At 39.8% G+C, this 18,617-nt stretch overlaps 1 protein-coding gene and 1 long non-coding RNA gene across 3 annotated transcripts; one reads left to right on the forward strand and one right to left on the reverse strand.

Moving 5' to 3' along the window:
* Positions 1-462: 462 nt before the first annotated feature.
* On the reverse strand, positions 463-2,544 carry LOC132521699 (uncharacterized). The gene is made up of 2 exons (XR_009540938.1): positions 2,422-2,544; positions 463-1,488 (listed from the first exon to the last, which is right to left on the reverse strand). It is a non-coding gene; the product is annotated as an uncharacterized LOC132521699 (long non-coding RNA).
* A 2,141-nt stretch (positions 2,545-4,685) lies between these two features.
* Positions 4,686-14,318, forward strand: CLK1 (CDC like kinase 1). Of its 2 annotated transcripts, XM_060152352.1 has the most exons (13): positions 4,686-4,828; positions 5,963-6,126; positions 6,450-6,678; positions 7,688-7,778; positions 8,178-8,244; positions 9,360-9,476; positions 9,567-9,733; positions 10,569-10,663; positions 10,751-10,880; positions 11,566-11,648; positions 12,100-12,179; positions 12,278-12,368; positions 12,492-14,318. In XM_060152352.1, exons 2-13 carry the CDS (start codon positions 5,963-5,965, stop codon positions 12,633-12,635), a joined length of 1,458 nt encoding a protein of 485 aa, XP_060008335.1. In that variant the 5' UTR covers positions 4,686-4,828; the 3' UTR covers positions 12,636-14,318. The 2 variants fall into 2 exon arrangements, with proteins under 2 accessions (XP_060008335.1, XP_060008336.1); XM_060152353.1 differs by lacking the exons at positions 4,686-4,828; positions 5,963-6,126; positions 7,688-7,778 and having other exon boundaries at positions 6,539-6,678.
* The last annotated feature ends 4,299 nt before the right edge of the window (positions 14,319-18,617 follow it).

Genomic DNA, 18,617 nt, shown 5'->3' on the forward strand with positions numbered 1-18,617 from the left:
ACTACTCAGAAGACTAGAAGACTAGAATATTGCTGATCAACCCAAGTTCTCTTTAAAACGAAAGTAATGTGGTTCCCCAGCTAGACAAGAGGTTGGCAAACTGCAGCCCTCGGGCTGGCCACCTGTTTTTGCAGATACCATTTTCTTGGAACTCTGCCATTCCCATGTTTCTGCAGTAGCTCTGGTTGTTTTGTGCTACCAGAGCAGAAATGATTGGCTGTGCCAGAGACCAAATAGCCTGCAAGCCTAGAATATTTACTCTCTGGCCATTTAAGAAAGTTTGCCAACCCTTGACCCAGACTATCAGAAGTTGCCAAATAATCATGGTTTCACAGCAAAGGGAGTTAAAACTCATACGAGTTTAAGGGATAGTATAAACTATGCCTGAAATCTGCTTCACCATGTTGCCGAAAAATCGGCTTCCCTGTGCACCGAGGCCGAACAGAAATACGGAGACAGGGATTTTGGAGGAAGAGAGAGATGGCTTTATTTTTCTGCTAGGCAGAAGGGAAGACAGCAGGCTAGCACCTCAACTGTGCCCCCCCTCCTTGGGAATCGGGAGATTTTAGATGTGGGGCTCACAGCCCGGGGTATATGGTAAGGATCAAAGTAGTGAAGGTCTTGCATGCTTCCTTTCCTTTGCATTATTTCAAAACAGTCATAGCTGGCGTCAGGCTGCCTGGTAATTGGGGCTGGCAGTCTGGAAACTGCGTCCATTTGCCTCTCGTTTATCGGCCTGTGACCTTGTCTCTGAAATTCAAAAACTATAGGGGGTGATTTGTTACGAGGGGCCTGTAGAATGTAAGTGCCCGGAGTGAGAGGTGGGGTATGTAACACACAGTCAGGGGTGATGGGTGCCGAAGGTAAATTACGTAGTGTCAGGGAGTGAGGTTCGCTTTGTAAAGTACAAATCCAGTTACTGCAAATTAGTGACAGTTAAACAAGGAGTGATTAACTCTCAAGGCTGGCTGTGCTGCTTCTTTCGCCTGCTCAATGCTCCCTTTTTTCCCCTTGCTCTCAGGAGAAGGAGAAAGAAAACTCACTTCTATTTACATCGCAACATGATTAACTCTCAGGGCCGGCTGTGCTGCTTCTCTGCCTGCTCGCTGCTCCCTTTGTCTCCCTTGCTCTCAGGGGAGGGAAGACTTCATGGCTATTTTTGCTGCAGCCACCATTCTTGAATTGTACCTGAATTCATTAGAATTCTTGAGTCCTGTTAGATACTCGTTTGGAGCTCTTGAGTAGAAGGCTTGCAGACCTTTTGGTTAATGGCAAATTGAATAGTTGTAATTCATACCTTGGTTGAACTTGGAAATTTCCAAATCCATTTAGCAACACATTCTTAATCTCTACGGTGGGTATTTCTGAAGACATGTTTTTTTGTTGTTTGAACAACTAAAACTAGTAAGTAATTTATTGAGCTTCTTCCAGGTTTGGATACAAAGGACATCGGACACTGTCTACTCCATGGGAGCACAGTCTCAGGACCTAAGAGACATGTAAATAGATAAATTTTAATACAAAGGACTCAACTTTTAATCAGTTTAGTAAAGTGGATAGATTAGTTACTATTTCACTAATGGATTGGTGGTTCTTTAAATTCAATTTGTACCAATTGTGGTTCAGGTAGTGATATTCCATATAATAATTATAAAGCAAATCTAGAAGAATACATGATAATGGAAAATTTTTTAAATATAATGAAAAAGGAATTAATCCCAATCTTTATAAAGCTGCAAATATCAATATTAAAACTGTGATGTGTGAGGGATAAGACTAGAATAATAGAGTGTAAACAGTAGTGTATACATAGTTTATTTAAAGCAGTATCCAAAAATCATTTAAAAAAGAGAAGAGGGGACTTCCCTGGTGGTGGTTAAGACTCTGTGCTTCCATTGCAGGGGGCACGAGTTTGAACCCTGGCCAGGGAACTAAGATCCCCTGTGCTGCACAGTGCAGCCAAAAAAAAAAGTTATTCCATAAATTGTGTTAGGATAACCAGTAAATGACATGGAGAAAAAAAAAAGCAAAAGAATTTCACCTCACATGATATACCAAAATTCCAGATGGATAAAAGAGTTGCCTTTTTAAAGAAAACCGAAGAAAAATTTAAAACATTTCAAAGAATTCCTCTGAAGAAGAAAGGAATTTCTCAGTTTACAAACTTGACAGAGGTAAAGATGGAATAGGTTTAACTGCACGAAAATAGGACAAAAGAGAACTGTACAGGAAAGCAATAAGGTATGAATGGACAAGTCACAAGAGAAAATGTGCAATTTCACTAATTAGAAAATAAAGTTACAAGTTCAGTATCCACCAAAATAACAAATTTTTAATGTTATGCACTCATTTAGTTAGAGCCGCCAAAACAAAGTACAGTACCAGAGACTGGGTGGTTTAAACAACAGAAAAGTTTCTCACAGTTCTAGAGACAAGTTGGGAGATCACGATGTGGGCAGGGTTGTTTACTCTGAGGCCTTTCTCCTTGGCATGTAGATGACCATCTCCTGTCTTCACGTCATCTTTCCTCTGGGTGTGTGTTTCCCAATCTCTTTATAAAGACACCAGCTAAAGTGGATTAGGCCCCTCCCTAATGACCTCATTTAATCATATTACCTCTGTAAAGACCCTATTTACTGCCAACTAAAAATTGTCGCTTACTATCTGGCTCTAGTGTATAAGAGTGAAGTCACTAGCCACTGCAGTCACTGACTTTCAACACGCCTTGAAAGGAGTTCAGAGTGGAGATCAGGCATGAGGCACCCTGTGCTTTGGGGAAAACAGGCAGAACAGGCCTTCAGATAGATATTTTCAGAAGATTTTATGAGCCCAATTTCTTGCATCTTCTCATATCTAGAAAAGCATTAAAATCATTAATGGAGACACCTACCTGCTCCTCGTGACTAGCAGCAACCCTCTGACAAAAAGGTGTGCTTGACTGCACATATCCCCCTTCACAAAAATCATATATAACACTAACTTCTCCCCCTACCTCTTGGGAGCAGTTCCTCAGAGCTGAGAGGCTATCTCCCCAGGCATTTTGCCCCAAATAAAACTTACCTCACTACTCTCACATTGTGCATTTTTTTCAGTCCACACTACAAATACAGTCACATTCTGAGGGAGTGGAAGTTAGGACTTAAACACATGAGTATATGGGGGGGGGGGCATAGCCCTTCAAACAGCCCATAGCATGCACTAACAGACGCACTAAAATGGCTAACTTCATTAATTAAACTTTGGATGTATCCTGAACCAGTAATCGGCTGTATGTGGGCTTTGCTAAATTTAAAACCATTTTGGAAAGCAATTTTGGCAACATGTACAGGATTTTTTCATTGGCTTTTACCCTGTAATTTTACTGTGAGGATTTGCCTAAAGAAATTAAATACTCTAAATTGCTGTCTGCACAAACTGCAACTTTGACCTATAATAGCAGAACATGGCTAATGCCCATATTTAGATTGCTGTTAGGATTAAGTGAGAACTTATGTACAGTGTTTAGCACAACGACTTCGATTAACTGTTATACTCCAAGGACTGGGATTCCCTAGGTTTTGCTTAACATTTAAATGTGCTGTTAAACATATACCGAATAGCTGTAAATTTCACAAGTTACTGTGAGAAATTTCTCCCTCACAAGTGAAATACTTACCTTGTACTTAGTGATCCTGACCCCATGTAAGAATCTAGGTATTAATGGTTTTAAAGCATCTTGAAAGCCATTTTGAGAAGCGGCTTAAGAAATGCAAACAAGCATAGGGATTCTGGGGATGCATATTCCTCATCACTTTACCCTACAGTAGTTGTGCATCCGTATCCGGCAAGTTATCTACGCTGCTCTCCTGTCTAAATAAAGCCAGTAAGATTACGCTTTACCGTAATACGTGATAATTTTATGCGTTCCACTAAATGTGTAATGAGTACGTGATTTTCTTCAAGTGACAAATGGAGAAGGGGCGGGGCGCGGGAGTCAGGATTTTCAATTACTTTGTTCCATCAAATTGCAGCTTGGAAAAAAAAATTGCAGCTTGATTTTTGTTGTTCAGAGGTTGTTTCCTGATAATTGTCTTCTTCTAATGACCTTCCATTTCCCCCTTTTACAGTTTACTTCATCTTTACACCGCAGAGGTCTCGCTTAATGCGGAAATGTTGCTTGTGAGGAGTTCCACTTTCTGTCTCCAGGCTTTTGCTCTCACATTTCTTCGACGTTTAAAACCTCGGGAAAAATCTTTACAATCCAAGTTCAGTGCGTGTGGGTCCCAGCCACCGAAGATTTAACTAGTTTTAAACAGGTCTCAGAACTTTAACAAAAGCCCAAATCCAGACAATTCCCAATTTGGGGCTATTTGATGCAGATGGTGTATTTTTTTTTAAAGCATCGTTTAAGCGATTGCAGTAGGGTACCGGCTACTTTGTACCCTGCTTCCCTCACTTTTCCTCATTTCTAGCGTTCACAAACACAATTTTTAGGGACCATGAGCGAGTCTCTTCTCTTCAACTCTTACAATGTTTTCTCAGAGCCGGAACGGAGAGCGGGGCCAACATGGCGGCCAGCAACAGCTTCCCTCCCTCCACCCTTGGGCGCTGAGCGCCCGACCCAGAACCTGCGCACAAGTCGGAGCCGGAGTCCGCTCCGCCCTCCCCGCCTGCGCGCCCCGCCCGGAGGCGGAGGCCCGCTTGCAGCGTCATCGTGTTTTCCAGGAGAGTCCTGACGCGGTGACTGTCAGCTCCATTTTGCTGCCGGAGCTCGCAGCAGCCAGCTGCGTTTTCTCCGTGGTCGCGTCGCAAGCATTGTCTCCTTAGGCTTGGACTCTTTTCCAGGACGGTAAGACGCGGGAGGAAGCAGGCCAGGTGTCAGGGCCTCTTTTTGTGCCTCGAGAGCGCTTGTGACGCTCCTCTCCAAGCTTGTTGGGCGCCCGCAGTCTCCGGTTTTCCCTACCCTCCCGGCTGCACAAAGGTGGCCCGCTCGTCTTCCATGCTTTGCCAAGCCCGTCGCTGCGAATTTCTGTTTGAACCGCAACGCTCCAGTCAGTCACTGGTGGAAGGTAGCGGTAGGGTTTGCCAGGCGGGGGAAGGTTCTCGAACGTTTGCCTTCCCCAAAGGGAGGGGGGAAGGGCCGAGCCCCGGAGCCCACGGGCGCCATGTTGTCTGCGGCGGCGGAGGCCTCGGCCGGGCTGTAAAATGGCGGCGGGGCGGAGACGGCAAGGCAGCCCGCGGGGGGTGGCGTTGACTCGGGTTCTGGAATGTTCCTAAGTCTCGCTCCTCTGAGGAAGTGTTCTTAACAAATGAAAAGAAAGAACACGTTGACCTGGTGTAAGGCGGCGTCACTTAATGTCCAGTTGAGTCTTAAAGGATTCCGGGGAAAATGGCGCGTGCCTTTGCCTTCAGTGGTGTAAACAAAAGTCAGGTTTAGGATCTCGAGGAAAGAAAAATAATATGGCGTATTTGAAGGAGCGCGTGAGAGAAGTCGGGCAGTGGGGCCGTTTAGCCGAAGGTACTTTTTGCAGACCTCCCTGCCCAGAACAATTGGAGCTTCTTGATTTCGAGTTGCCTTTAGAGACGAGGTGAGGCCCGGGCAGTCAGTACCGATATGAACGATAGTTGGTGAAAAGTTTGTGTATAACGTCTTTTTCAAGTTGTTAGGAATTTGTGATTCTGGCAGGAGAGGATTTTTCCCAACGTTCAGAAATTGGGATTTCCTCCTCTCTCTTTTTCCAACCCTCTTCTAGTAAATCTGAGCGTGACATGAGTAATGCAGAATATCTATGAATAAAGTTCAGACTCTAGATTTTGAGGCAGCAGAAAAAAAATCATTGGGTTTATCAGTGATTTCAGGTTGGGTGATAATGATTTTTGAACTTTGATTTAAAAACAATAAAACGTCACAACTAGAGTGAATTTGCAACAGTGTTGACATGTGGGGTGATATTTAACTGGGAAAAACTTGTCTTTTATGTAGATGAGACACTCAAAGAGAACTTATTGTCCTGATTGGGATGAAAAAGATTGGGATTATGGAAAATGGAGGAGCAGCAGCGGCAGTCATAAAAGGAGGAGGAGATCACATAGCAGTGCACGGGAGAACAAGCGCTGCAGATTCAATTACTCTAAAACATCTGATAGGTAATGAGGATATTTATAGTGTCTCAGTATAAAAATATTTTCATTCCAGTGTTACGTATCAGTTGTATCTCAGTAAAACCGGCGGAAAAATACATTTTCATGATTAAAACTAGAGGCGACTTACGATAACTGATTACCATTTCTGTTTCCAGTGACAACTTGTAATGGTTGTAAAATTGGGAGGTTTTTTTTTGTTTTTTTTTGCTTTTTGGTAAGAAAAGCGTAAAATCTCATTAAGAGTACTGTTTTAAGAGATTTACTGAGAATTTGAGGATATTTGGGATTAACATAGAGCATTGAAAATGCATTTTCACTTTTTCTAGCTATTATCTGGAAAGCAGATCCATAAATGGGAAGGATTATCATAGTCGACGCTACATTGATGAATACAGAAATGACTACAGTCAAGGATGTGAACCTGGACATCGTCATAGAGATCATGAAAGCAGATATCAGAACCATAGTAGCAAGTCCTCTGGTAGAAGTGGAAGAAGTAGTTATAAAAGCAAACACAGAATTCACCACAGCACTTCATATCATCGTTCACATGGGGTATGAGCTGTTTTAAAATATTTTGGAAATTTTATTTCCCTTGTGGAACAGGAAAACTTGAAATTGTGTTTGATCATTTGAGGAAGTTCTGTTTAAGATAAAGTCGTCTTGATTTTAACTTGCAGGAGTTTTTGTGTTTGTGCATTGGATAGGAAATTCTTCAAATACCATATCTGTATAGTTAATATAGTAATAGATTTTATTAGTAGTTGGCAACTAATTGTCATTCCAGTGACAGGAGGTAATTTAGGTTAGTTTATAGCAGGGATTACAAGATATTCTGAAAGTTTTCTTATAGTACTTCAATAAATGTGATTTGTTAAAGTCTTACTACAAATAGAAGTAGAATTTTTATATTTGTACGACTGAGGATTATGCCGTGCATGCCTCTTTGTTCTGGCAAAGCATATTCTCTAATCCTTTTTTCACTAAGGAAACCACTTAAACAGATTAGAATGTTATGGGTTATGGGTTAATTTGGAGATCAAGCTCAGATGACATTTTAAATACCATAGTGTTATTCTTGTATGCCAATTTTTTTTCTCCCCAAAATTAGGATTTTTAATTTTATTTGCTGTTTTGTTATTTTCTTAGTTTAGCTGGGAAATTATAATTTGGCCACAGTCTACTTTTGACAAGTAAATATTCTGCAATTTTGCAACATTAAATTAGGACACTAGAAACTTAAAATTATGTTTCAGTGAGTGCTACAACTAAGCATTTTTTAAAAAAGAAAAACAATTGTATTATGTTTTGTTGCCTTGCCACTTTGAGTATCTTATCTGAAAATCTGTTCCTTGCCATGTTTTTCTCCTGTTAACATAAACTATGTGCCCTGTGAATTTCTGGGGACTGAATTTGAAATTGCTCCTGCCAACCGTTTGTGGCCTGGCGTGTATCTGAATGCCTGAATATCTCCCCGCTGAATGAATTTCGTATTCTGCCCTGAATTCACTCGGGTATATTGATTGGCTGGATGATCTTGGTGCCGCCCACTTGACGTTTCCAGAAGAGTCACCGAAGGAAAAGAACCAGGAGTGTAGAGGATGATGAGGAGGGTCACCTGATCTGTCAGAGTGGAGACGTACTAAGTGCAAGATGTATAGAATATTTTTCAACACTTATTAACTTTTCAGATAACATAATCTATATATAGATTAAGATTTCAGGGATTTGGAAATCTTTTTTTCTTTCTCTGTTTTTGTTTTGTTTTTTTCCATTTCTTTTGGTGGGGGGGGTTGTGTTTTTACTTTCTTTAGAAATTTAATGTTTGTTATGCAGAACTTCCAAAACAGTAAATCAAGTTAATGAAATTAGTTTAAGAATGAAATTAGACCTAAAAATAATTATATATGTTTTTTGGCAGTGTTGACCAATAAAATATCTAGTGACTAAGGAAATTTGTAGCATCAACTAGAATAATCTGCATTTGATAGCCTTTATTGTAAGTAAACTGTTTCCACTTCTTGGTATAACTGAGTTTTATTTCTCTCTTTTAGATGAAATTGTAGATACTTTAGGTGAAGGAGCTTTTGGGAAAGTCATGGAGTGCATTGATCATAAAGCGTAAGTCTCCTGGCCTGGGATTGCACTTGGGAAGGTGAACAGTATAGAAAATTTATTCAGCTTTAAGATAGTCTGACCATGAATTAGACACATCATTATACCCTTTTAGCTTGGATTTTTGACTTGTGTATAGGAAACTCCAATAAAGTTACTAGCCTTTTGTGTTCTTAAGCAGTAGCTATTAATAGTATGTGTAAGTCTCTAATTACAAGCTGAGAATAGATTTTATTGTTTCAGAAGTATTCTTTTGTTGTCCCACTGGGCACAGTTGTGGCCATTGTTGCTTTTTTTTTCCTGGATCAGTAGATTTTAGCCTTGGTTTTATATTAGGAGTCTGTGGAGCTTTGCTTACCCCAGACATTGAACCAGTCTTCAGGGTAGTTTACCTAGGAACCTGTATTTTTAGAAAGTAACCTAATTGATAAGGGGTGACACAGCTAGAGCTGAGAACTCTCCTAGATTGGTGTCATAAGTTTAATTATCTATGCCCTTCAAACAACTGATTGAAATTTCTTAACATAGTGTAAGAAATTTTCTTTACTTTGTTTCCTGTTTGATTTTTTTTCCCTTTGGAATGGCAAAACTTTTCTAAATGAATTATTAGAGGAGGCTTCCTACTATTGGTTGGTAAGGTTCTGAGAACTAGAACTCTTCATCCTCACTATATCCCAACTTTTTTGGTAACCTGGACCAAAGGAAGATTGGAGTTATTAGCCAGTGACTGGTATTATAGGAAGAAACTGCTCTATGTACATTTGTTTTACTTCTTAGTTGGAATGTAAATTGAGGTGATAATGTCCCAGTATTGTTAAATTAGAGCTATTGGTATGTAGTTAAAGGACCAAAAAAAAAAAACTCAAGTGGTCTGATGAAAAAAATCTGTCATTCAGCATGTGTTACCGACCCTACCGTATGCCCAAAGGTCATTCTAGTTGCTTACACTGAGTTGAAGTTAGAGTACTTACATATAATTAGACAAAACTGAATGCTAGACCATAAATTCAAAAAACAAATACAATGGGTCAGAATAGAAGTAGTACAGTTTGAAGAGTGATGGAAAAATGGAATTGGACATCATCTTTATCATTTTTTTAATGTTAACTTTTCATTAACAGGGGAGGTAGACATGTAGCAGTAAAAATAGTTAAAAATGTGGATAGATATTGTGAAGCTGCTCGCTCAGAAATACAAGTTCTGGAACACTTAAATACAACAGACCCCAGCAGAACATTGTAAGTATCAAAATAGAACTTAGAAAAATGGCCTCGGGTAGATTTGAATTGTAAGAGGCTGTACTCAGTTTTTTTCTCATATGTTTATAGCCGCTGTGTTGAGATGTTGGAGTGGTTTGAACATCATGGTCATGTCTGCATTGTGTTTGAACTACTAGGACTTAGTACTTATGACTTCATTAAGGAAAATGGTTTTCTGCCCTTTCGACTGGATCATATCAGGAAGATGGCATATCAGATATGCAAGTCTGTGAATTGTAAGTGTTTGGCATATATTCCAGAAATTTGAGTTTATGGAGACTGGTTTTAATGCCACACCAATTTGAATCTTTGAAAAGAAAAAAGTGCAATCTAACATATATGATTCGGAGGCCTGACTTAATTAAGAGTAGGTAGGAGAGGGCTTCCCTGGTGGTGCAGTGGGTAAGAATCCGCCTGCCAATGCAGGGGACACGGGTTCGAGCCTTGGTCCGGGAGGATCCCACATGCCGCAGAGCAACTAAGCCCGTGCGCCACAACTACTGAGCCTACGAGCCGCAACTACTGAAGCCTGCGCTCCTCAATGAGAAGCCACCACAATGAGGAGCCCGCGCACCGCAATGAAGACCCAACACAGCCAAAAATAAATAAATAGATAAATAAATAAATAAATTATATTTTTTAAAAAAGCATTGTTTAAGTGTAGGTAGGAGAAAGATGTGGTTGATTACAAGCGGTTGGTCAGTTTACTGCATTTCATTCAGTAAAGAGAATATTGTCCAGCATATAATAATAAATTGTATAAGACTGATTTAACTTTTCTAATTTCTAAAAATGATAATCTAGAACCACTGGGTTAAAATTAAGGAATGGCAAATCTCAGCTTCATAAGAGAAAGATACTTCTAAGCAGTTAGCTGTCAGTGAAGTAACTTTTTAGAGGGGTAATGGGTTTTAGTCCCTGGTGGTTTTGTAGTAGGCTATTGAATGTTGACCACTTATTTGGACATGAAAAGGCATTCAGAGAGGATTTTTGTTACCGGGCTTTGGGGTTTGGTTAGGGTTTTGGTTTTCAAATTTTAGAATACAGGAACTTTTTCTGTTTCATTCTCAGTTCTGCACAGTAATAAGTTGACTCACACAGACTTAAAGCCTGAAAACATCTTATTTGTACAGTCTGACTACACAGAGGCATATAATCCCAAAATGGTAAGTCTTTGATGTTTTATCTTCATAGTTTTAAGTGAATGTTTTACACCTTAATGTAATGCCTCCTTAATCATTTATGATTTTCAGAAACGTGATGAACGTACTTTAATAAATCCAGATGTTAAAGTTGTAGACTTTGGAAGTGCAACATATGATGATGAACATCACAGTACATTGGTATCTACAAGACACTATAGGGCACCTGAAGTTATTTTAGGTAAGAATTTCTTAATTGTGCTTTGAGACCTGTGTATGTCTTTATTGAAGCTAACTAAAATTTATTTACAGTTCTAGGTGTTTGTAGGACTACCTTTTTCCCTTTTAGGGATTAGTATAGTAAAACACATTAAGGGTTTTAAGCTCTTTGTTATCCCAAGTAGTCAGCTCTGGGACTTTGAGAAGTTGCTTAATCTTTCTAGAATTCAGTTTGCACATTTGTAATATGTGATGGGATGTTATTTTTATTTATTTTTTGGCTGTGCGGCCAACGTGCGCCCCCTGCAGTGGAAGATGGAGTCTTAACCACTGGACCGCCAGGGAAATCCCGTGATGGGATTTTAAAACATAATCATACAATGCCTGTTATACTTCATACATGTCATGTCTAGTCTTTGCATGGTGTAGCTTGCTCCCATTTTACAAGTTAGTAAATGGAGGTTTAGGAAAAAAATTTTCCCCAAATCAGTCCCAAAAGAGTAAGCCAGATTTGGGGCTTGAAACTAGATGTCTCCAGAGCCCTAACTAATTCTTACATGCTATGCTATCGTATTATGTTTAAGCTTGGATTAAGTGATTCCATTCGGATCTTTCCAGCTCAAACATCAGATTATATCCTTGTTTTTTAAAATGTTGATAAGAAAATATTGAGGAGTTTTTCATTAACAATTTGCTTTACTTTGCAGCCCTAGGATGGTCCCAGCCATGTGATGTCTGGAGTATAGGATGTATTCTTATTGAATATTACCTTGGGTTTACAGTATTTCCAGTAAGTGACAATGATCTGTTTCAATGACTTTGCAAAAGTAAATTGCCTGTTTATAAGAATTTAACACAAAGTATACCCATTTAGGTAGCGCTTTTTCTCTCTCTCATTATAGACTATTAATTGTAGGTAAAGGTAAAGAAATAAAACCACGTGTAATTCTGATGCTGTTGGGCATTTGTATTTTCTTTATAATTTATCATTTTATTGGAAACATTTCTAAGTATATTACAAATAGTTATCTTTGTTTATTTAGGGAAATTGTTGGTGAGCTTCTGTAGGCCTTAATTATTTTTTTTTCTAAGCTGTAACTTGCTAAAAGTATGCCTGTTTTAGAGATCACCTTCCTTTGTGACCTGTAACCTACGGACTAAAAATTTAGCAGCTGTGTTAAATAAGAACAAAGCACAATGTGCAAATAGAGGTAGTTAATAACTTTTTGTTACTATTTTAGACACACGATAGTAAGGAACATTTGGCAATGATGGAAAGGATTCTTGGACCTTTGCCAAAACATATGATACAGAAAACCAGGTATGTTTAAGAGTAAGTGCCGTCGATCACCTTTGCTACATGTTTTAAGTTTTCATTGTCAACATTATAAACATGAATGGATATGGACTTACTCTTAGGAAACGTAAATATTTCCATCATGATCGATTAGACTGGGATGAACATAGTTCTGCTGGCAGATATGTTTCAAGGCGCTGTAAACCTCTGAAGGTAAGCTTGGGTCATTGCTTAAGTGATCAAAACCTTGAGTTTTCCCTATTTTTTTGGTGGGGAAATGAAATTATAATAAGTGGTACTAGAAAAGGCTGCTGATTGTATTTATTTTCCTTTCAGGAATTTATGCTTTCTCAAGATGCTGAACATGAGCTTCTCTTTGACCTCATTCAGAAAATGTTGGAGTATGATCCAGCTAAAAGGATTACTCTTAAAGAAGCCTTAAAGCATCCTTTCTTTTACCCCCTTAAAAAAAGTATATAAATCTATAATTGTATAGCTCCCTTAAGAGATCATATGGACTGTATCAGTCTAATTTTTAAATTTAAGTTATTTTGTACAGCTTTTGTAAATTTACATTTTTGTATTGCCATGTTTATTTTGTTTGGGTAACTCGATTTAAGTAAATATTAGCTAAGTAAAGTAATGAACATCTTTCAGTAATTACAAAATGATTTATTCAGAATAAATTTTTGTACTTACAAAATTTATATGAATCTGTATAGTTTGTTTTTAGCACCATTTTTGTTCTACCTGTTATTGTAAGAATGGATGTGTATCTCTTCCTGGAGTTTTCCTTAAGTCTTTGGAAATGTTTAGCTTTGTTTGCATTTTAGGGGTTGCCAGCATTGGGAGTTACGCCTTCCTTCTCTAAACCAAATGCAATGAAACCAGGTTATAGCATACAAAGAACTAGAGATGAGCCAAGAGAATTGTTTGCTCCCTTTATTCCCAAATTTAATATTGCTGCTTTCTTGTCACCCTCAGTGGGATTCCACAAATGGCTTAAGTTAGTGGGGAATTTAGGATTCTACACAGTTGGCTTTTTTTTTTTAAAGACTTTTTTAGAGTAGTTATAGATTCACAGCAAAATTGAGAGGAAGGTGCAGAGATTTCCAGTATACTTCTTGCTCCACACATGTATAGCCTCCCGCATTATCCACATCCCTCATGTATTTAGGATTATAGGATACAGAGAGTTTTCACTGCTCTAAAACTCTGCTCTGTTCATCCTTCTCACCTCCAACCTCTGGCAACCACTGATATTTTTACTGTCCTTAGTTTTGCCTTTCCTAGACTGTCATAGTTGGCGTCGTATAGTATGTAGTCTTTTCAGATTGGCTTTCACTTTTTGAGTAATGTGCATTGAAGGTTCCTCTGTGTTTCCATAGCTTAATAGCTCATTTCTTTTTAGCTTACAATTTATTTTTTTTAATTTATTATGTTTTATTTTGGCTGCACCAGTTCTTAGTTGTGGCATGCAAATGTCTTAGTTGCTGCATGTAGGCTTCTTAGTTGCTGCATGTATGCGGGATATAGTTCCTTGGCCAGGGATGGAACACGGGCCCCCCTGCGTTGGGAGCATGGAATCTTACCCACTGGACCACCAGGGAAGTCCCCAGTTAATTTTTTAAATTCTGAAAGACACTGCAAGATCTAAACTTTGGGTAGTGCTCCCCACATGCAAACACCTGGTCAGGAACCCAGTAGAAGAGCCCTCTTTGTAGGAAGCATTGCAACAGTAGAGTTGTGTGGTACGGATATAGTTTTACTGCAGTTTTTAAAATTATACATGGCATATCCTTGTTAATAATGTAATGGAAATTACAAACGTACGTAATCAAATTAAAAAAATAAAAATTCTGAATTTAAGTATCCTAAAACCACATAAAATGGAAACTTTCACTCATTTACATGGTAACACTAATAAAGACTTAGCAGCATTACTACCTAATGCTGTTTTATCCTAGTTCTTTCTGGAACATTCCATTTTAGTCTCTGTGCAGTTCACAATTGTCTATCATAAATATCTTTTACAAAAAGAACCTGTATGAGCATATATTTTCCAAGGTGGTTTGTACCTATTACAAAATAGATGTGTACCAGAGAGGGCCATCAAGAACTAAAGCATTCTGGTTGCAAATAATAAACATCTGTTCTCTAAGATTATGTGGACTTTTTATCTTATTTTTTTAAATTTATTTGGCCATGTCTGGTCTTCATTGTGGCATGCAGGCTCTTTCGTTGCTGCACATGGTCTCCGTTGTGGCACATGGGCTTCTCTCTAGTTGTGCGTGGGCTCAGTTGTGGCACGCAGGCTCTAGTGCACGCATGGGTTTAGTTGCCCCACGGCATGTGGGATCTTAGTTCCCCGAGGACCCAAGTCCCCAGCATTGGAAGGCAGCTTCTTAACCACTGGACCACCAGGGGAAGTCTCTGGAGTTTTTAGACAAATAACATTCAAACATTTTCATAGACCATCTCCATTTGTTCAAATATTAGCTCTTCATCTTCATGTTTTCTTTTTCCAGTAGTTAGTCTTCATTATCTGCTTGTAATTCCTTTTTTTTTTTAAGTGCTGAGTAATAGTCCATTGTTTCGGTATACCAGTTTATTCACCTATTGAAGGACATGTTTGTTTTTAACTGTTAAGAAAAAGTTGCCTTTAACATCTGTGTGCAGGGATTTTTTTGTGGACTTAAGTTTCCAATTCCTTTGGATTGATACCAAGAAATGCGATTGCTAGATCAAATAGAGTATTTTTAGTTTTGTGAGAAATTGTGATTTCCCCCCAGTCTAGCTTGTCTTGTTCTCTTGGCATCGTATTTCACAGAGAAGTTGATCTGTAAGAAGTCTGGTTGGTCATTGTTTCGTACGTTGCGCTTTTGGTGGTAGGTTTCTAAAAAGTCATTGGTACCCAAGATCATCTAGGTTTTCTCCCATGTTATTTTGAAGTTTTATAGGTTTGTGTGTTACATTTAAGTCTATGATCCATCTTGAGTTAATTTTTGTAAAGGATTTAAGCCTCTAGATTAAATTTTGTGCTTTTTTTTTTTTTTTAATAAATATTTATTTTGGCTGCGTTGGGTCTTCGTTGCTGCTCGTGGGCTTTCTCTAGTTGTGGCGAGCAGGGGCTACTCTTCGTTGCAGTGCAGGGGCTTTTAACTGCGGTGGCTTCTCTTGTTGCGGAGCACGGGCTCTAGGTGCATGGGCTTAGTTGCTCTGTGACATGTGGGATCTTCCTGGACCAGGGCTTGAACCCGTGTCCCCTGCATTGGCAGGCTGATTCTTAACCATTGCCCCACCTCAGGCCCTACATTAAGTTTACTCTGTCCTGACACTGCATCCTCCAGGTGGTGGCTGGTCATAATTTAAACACACACACACACACACACACACACACACACACACACACACACACACGTAAGTGGAGGTTGATAAGAATAAGCTATAAAGCCTGCACTGCTATAATTGGTCCTGAGGCCAGTGTTAATATTTATCACCCTCTCGTCTACCACACATTGTAGATTCACACTCTGCTAGTTGAGAATGCTTGCTTCTCATCGATGGGATGCCCAGACTTTCATCCCTTTTGAGGCGACTCAGTCTCTGCTTACCTTGCCTTTGTAAGGCCATGGTTGCTACAGTTGCCCACTTGGAATTATCAAGTCATAGACATACCAAGAGTAAGTCCTTAAAGTTCCAGACATACTCTGCCTTGCCCCTGTGGCAGCAACCCTATCTTTCATAATAATCAGGCCCATTTCCCTGTGATATACTAACACCTTTACTTGGCTTATGGTCAGCCAGCATAAGAAGGCCCAGATAATCAGGCAGCAGTCAAAGCCTTAGGTTTAGTGGAACTCACTGGGTGTCCCCTTGCAGAAGTTTCCTCCTGTCCTTGGAACAAAACCTTCAGTTCAGGAGTGTTCCCAAGTGGGTTGCTGGCCCTGAGTCATGCATTCAATCCAGTGGGGAAACAATAGCACATGATGGTCATTAGTTCAAAGTATATAACACATCTTGAAGGATAGTGCCCCAATCTCAGATTGTTACTCCTAAATTATTGTCTTAGCTGCACTTTTTAAAAATAATATTTATTGGAGTATAATTGCTTACAGTACTGTGAAATTGTACACCAAAGTGAATCAGCCATATGCATACATATGTCCCCACATCCCCTCCGTCTTGAGCCTCCCTCCCATCCTCCCTATCCCACCCCTCTAGGTCATAGCAAAGCACTGAGATGATCTCCCTGTGCTATGCTGCTGCTTCCCATTAGCTATTTTACATTCGGTAGTGTATATATGTCGATGCTACTCTCACTTTGCCCCAGCTTCCCCCTCCTGCCCCGTGTCCTCAAGTCCATTCTCTATGTCTACATCTTTATTCCTGCCCTGCAACTAGGTTCATCAGTACCATTTTTTTTTTTTTTAGGTTCCATATATATGTGTTAGCATACGGTATTTGTTTTTCTCTTTCTGACTTTTCACTCTGTATGACAGACTCTAGGTCCATCCACCTCACTACAAATAACTCAATTTCGTTTCTTTTTATGGCTGAGTAATATTCCATTGTATATATGTGCCACATCTTCTTTATCCATTCATCTGTCGATGGACACTTAGGTTGCTTCCATGTCCTGGCTATTGTAAATAGAGCTGCAATGAACATTGTGGTACATGACTCTTTTTGAATTATGGTTTTCTCAGGGTATATGCCCAGTAGTGGGATGGCTGGGTCATATGGTAGTTCTATTTGTAGTTTTTAAAGGAACCTCAATACTGTTTTCTATCATGGTTGTATCAATTTACATTCCCACCAACAGTGCAGGAGGGTTTGCTTTTCACCACACCCTTTCCAGCATTTATTGTTTGTAGATTTTTTGATGATGGCCATTCTGGCCGGCGTGAGGTGATACCTCACTGTAGTTTTGATTTGCATTTATCTAATAATTGGTGACGTTGAGCATCTTTTCATGTGCCTCTTGGCCATCTATATGTCTTCCTTGGAGAACTGTCTATTTAGGTCTTCCACCCATTTTTGAACTGGATTGTTTGGCTTTTTGATATTGAGCTCCATGAGCTGTTTGTATATTTTGGAGATTAATCCTTTGTCGTTTCATTTGCAAATATTTTCTTCCATTCTGAGGGTTGTCTTTTTGTCTTGTTTATGGTTTCCTTTGCTGTGCAAAAAGCTTTTAAGTTTCATTAGGTCCCATTTGTTTATTTTTGTTTTTATTTCTGTTACTCTAAGAGGTGGGTCAAAAAAGATCTTGCTGTGTTTTATGTCAAAGAGTGTTTTTCCTATGTTTTCCTCTAAGAGTTTTATAGTGTCTGGTCTTACATTTAGCTCTTTAATCCATTTGGAGTTTATTTTTGTGTATGATGTTAGGTAGTGTTCTAATTTCATTCTTTTACATGTAGCTGTCCAGTTTTCCCAGCACCACTTATTGAAGAGGCTTTCTTTTCTCCATTGTATGTTCTAGCCTCCTTTGTCATAAATTAGGTGACCATTAGTGCGTGGGTTTATCTCTGAGCATTCTCTCCTGTACCAGTGATCTATATTTCTGTTTGTTTGTTTGCGGTACGCGGGCCCCTCACCGTTGTGGCCTCTCCCGTTGCGGAGCACAGGCTCCGGACGCACAGGCTCAGCGGCCATGGCTCATGGGCCCAGCCACTCCGCAGCATGTGGGATCTTCCCGGACTGGGGCACGAACCTGCATCCTCTGCATTGGCAGGCAGACTCTCAACCACTGTGCCACCAGGGAAGCCCTATATTTCTGTTTTTGTGCCAGTACCATACTGTCTTGATTACTGTAGCTTTGTGGTATAGTTTGAAGTCAGGGAGCCTGATTCCTCCAACTCCGTTTTTCTTTCTCAAGATTGCTTTGGGAAAAAAAAAAAAAGATTGCTTTGGCTATTCAGGGTCTTCTGTGTTTCCATATGAACTGCAAACTTTTTTTTTTGCGGTACGCAGGCCTCTCTCTGTTGTGGCCTCTCCTGTTGCGGAGCACAGGCTCCGGACGCGCAGGCTCAGCGGCCATGGCTCACGGGCCCAGCCGCTCCGCGGCATGTGGGATCTCCCTGGACCGGGGCATGAACCTGTGTCCCCTGCATTGGCAGGCGGACTCTCAACCACTGTGCCACCAGGGAAGCCCTGTATACATTTTTAAACTTTACAAATGAGATTGCACCTCTTGCTTTTTTTTCCTCTTAACAAACACAAGTATTTCTGTAAGATAGGTGTGGCAGAACTTTTCCAAAAATATCTACCACAGTATCTCCCACTTCACATGTTCTTTGGCACTGGTAACTGCTGCAAATAATAGACTACAGCAGAAGTCATGCTAGGTCGTAAAAGCCCATGAAGCTTCCTTGTTTTCCTTGAGTACCTGCTCTCGGCAGCTTGCTCGTCAGGGACTACCTTTTGGAATCTAGCTCAATAGAATGCAAAAAGTTTGCC

The sequence above is a fragment of the Lagenorhynchus albirostris genome, chromosome 6 (assembly GCF_949774975.1).
Source record: "Lagenorhynchus albirostris chromosome 6, mLagAlb1.1, whole genome shotgun sequence".
In the NCBI taxonomy this organism is placed as follows: Eukaryota; Metazoa; Chordata; class Mammalia; order Artiodactyla; family Delphinidae; genus Lagenorhynchus; species Lagenorhynchus albirostris.

Coding starts and splice junctions, on each gene's coding strand:
- CLK1 (XM_060152352.1), top strand. CDS start 5,963: ATGAGACACTCAAAGAGAACTTATTGTCCTGATTGGGATGAAAAAGAT. Junction 9,734..10,568: donor GATATGCAAGTCTGTGAATT/GTAAGTGTTTGG, acceptor TTTCATTCTCAG/TTCTGCACAGTAATAAGTTG. Junction 12,369..12,491: donor GGCGCTGTAAACCTCTGAAG/GTAAGCTTGGGT, acceptor TTTTCCTTTCAG/GAATTTATGCTTTCTCAAGA.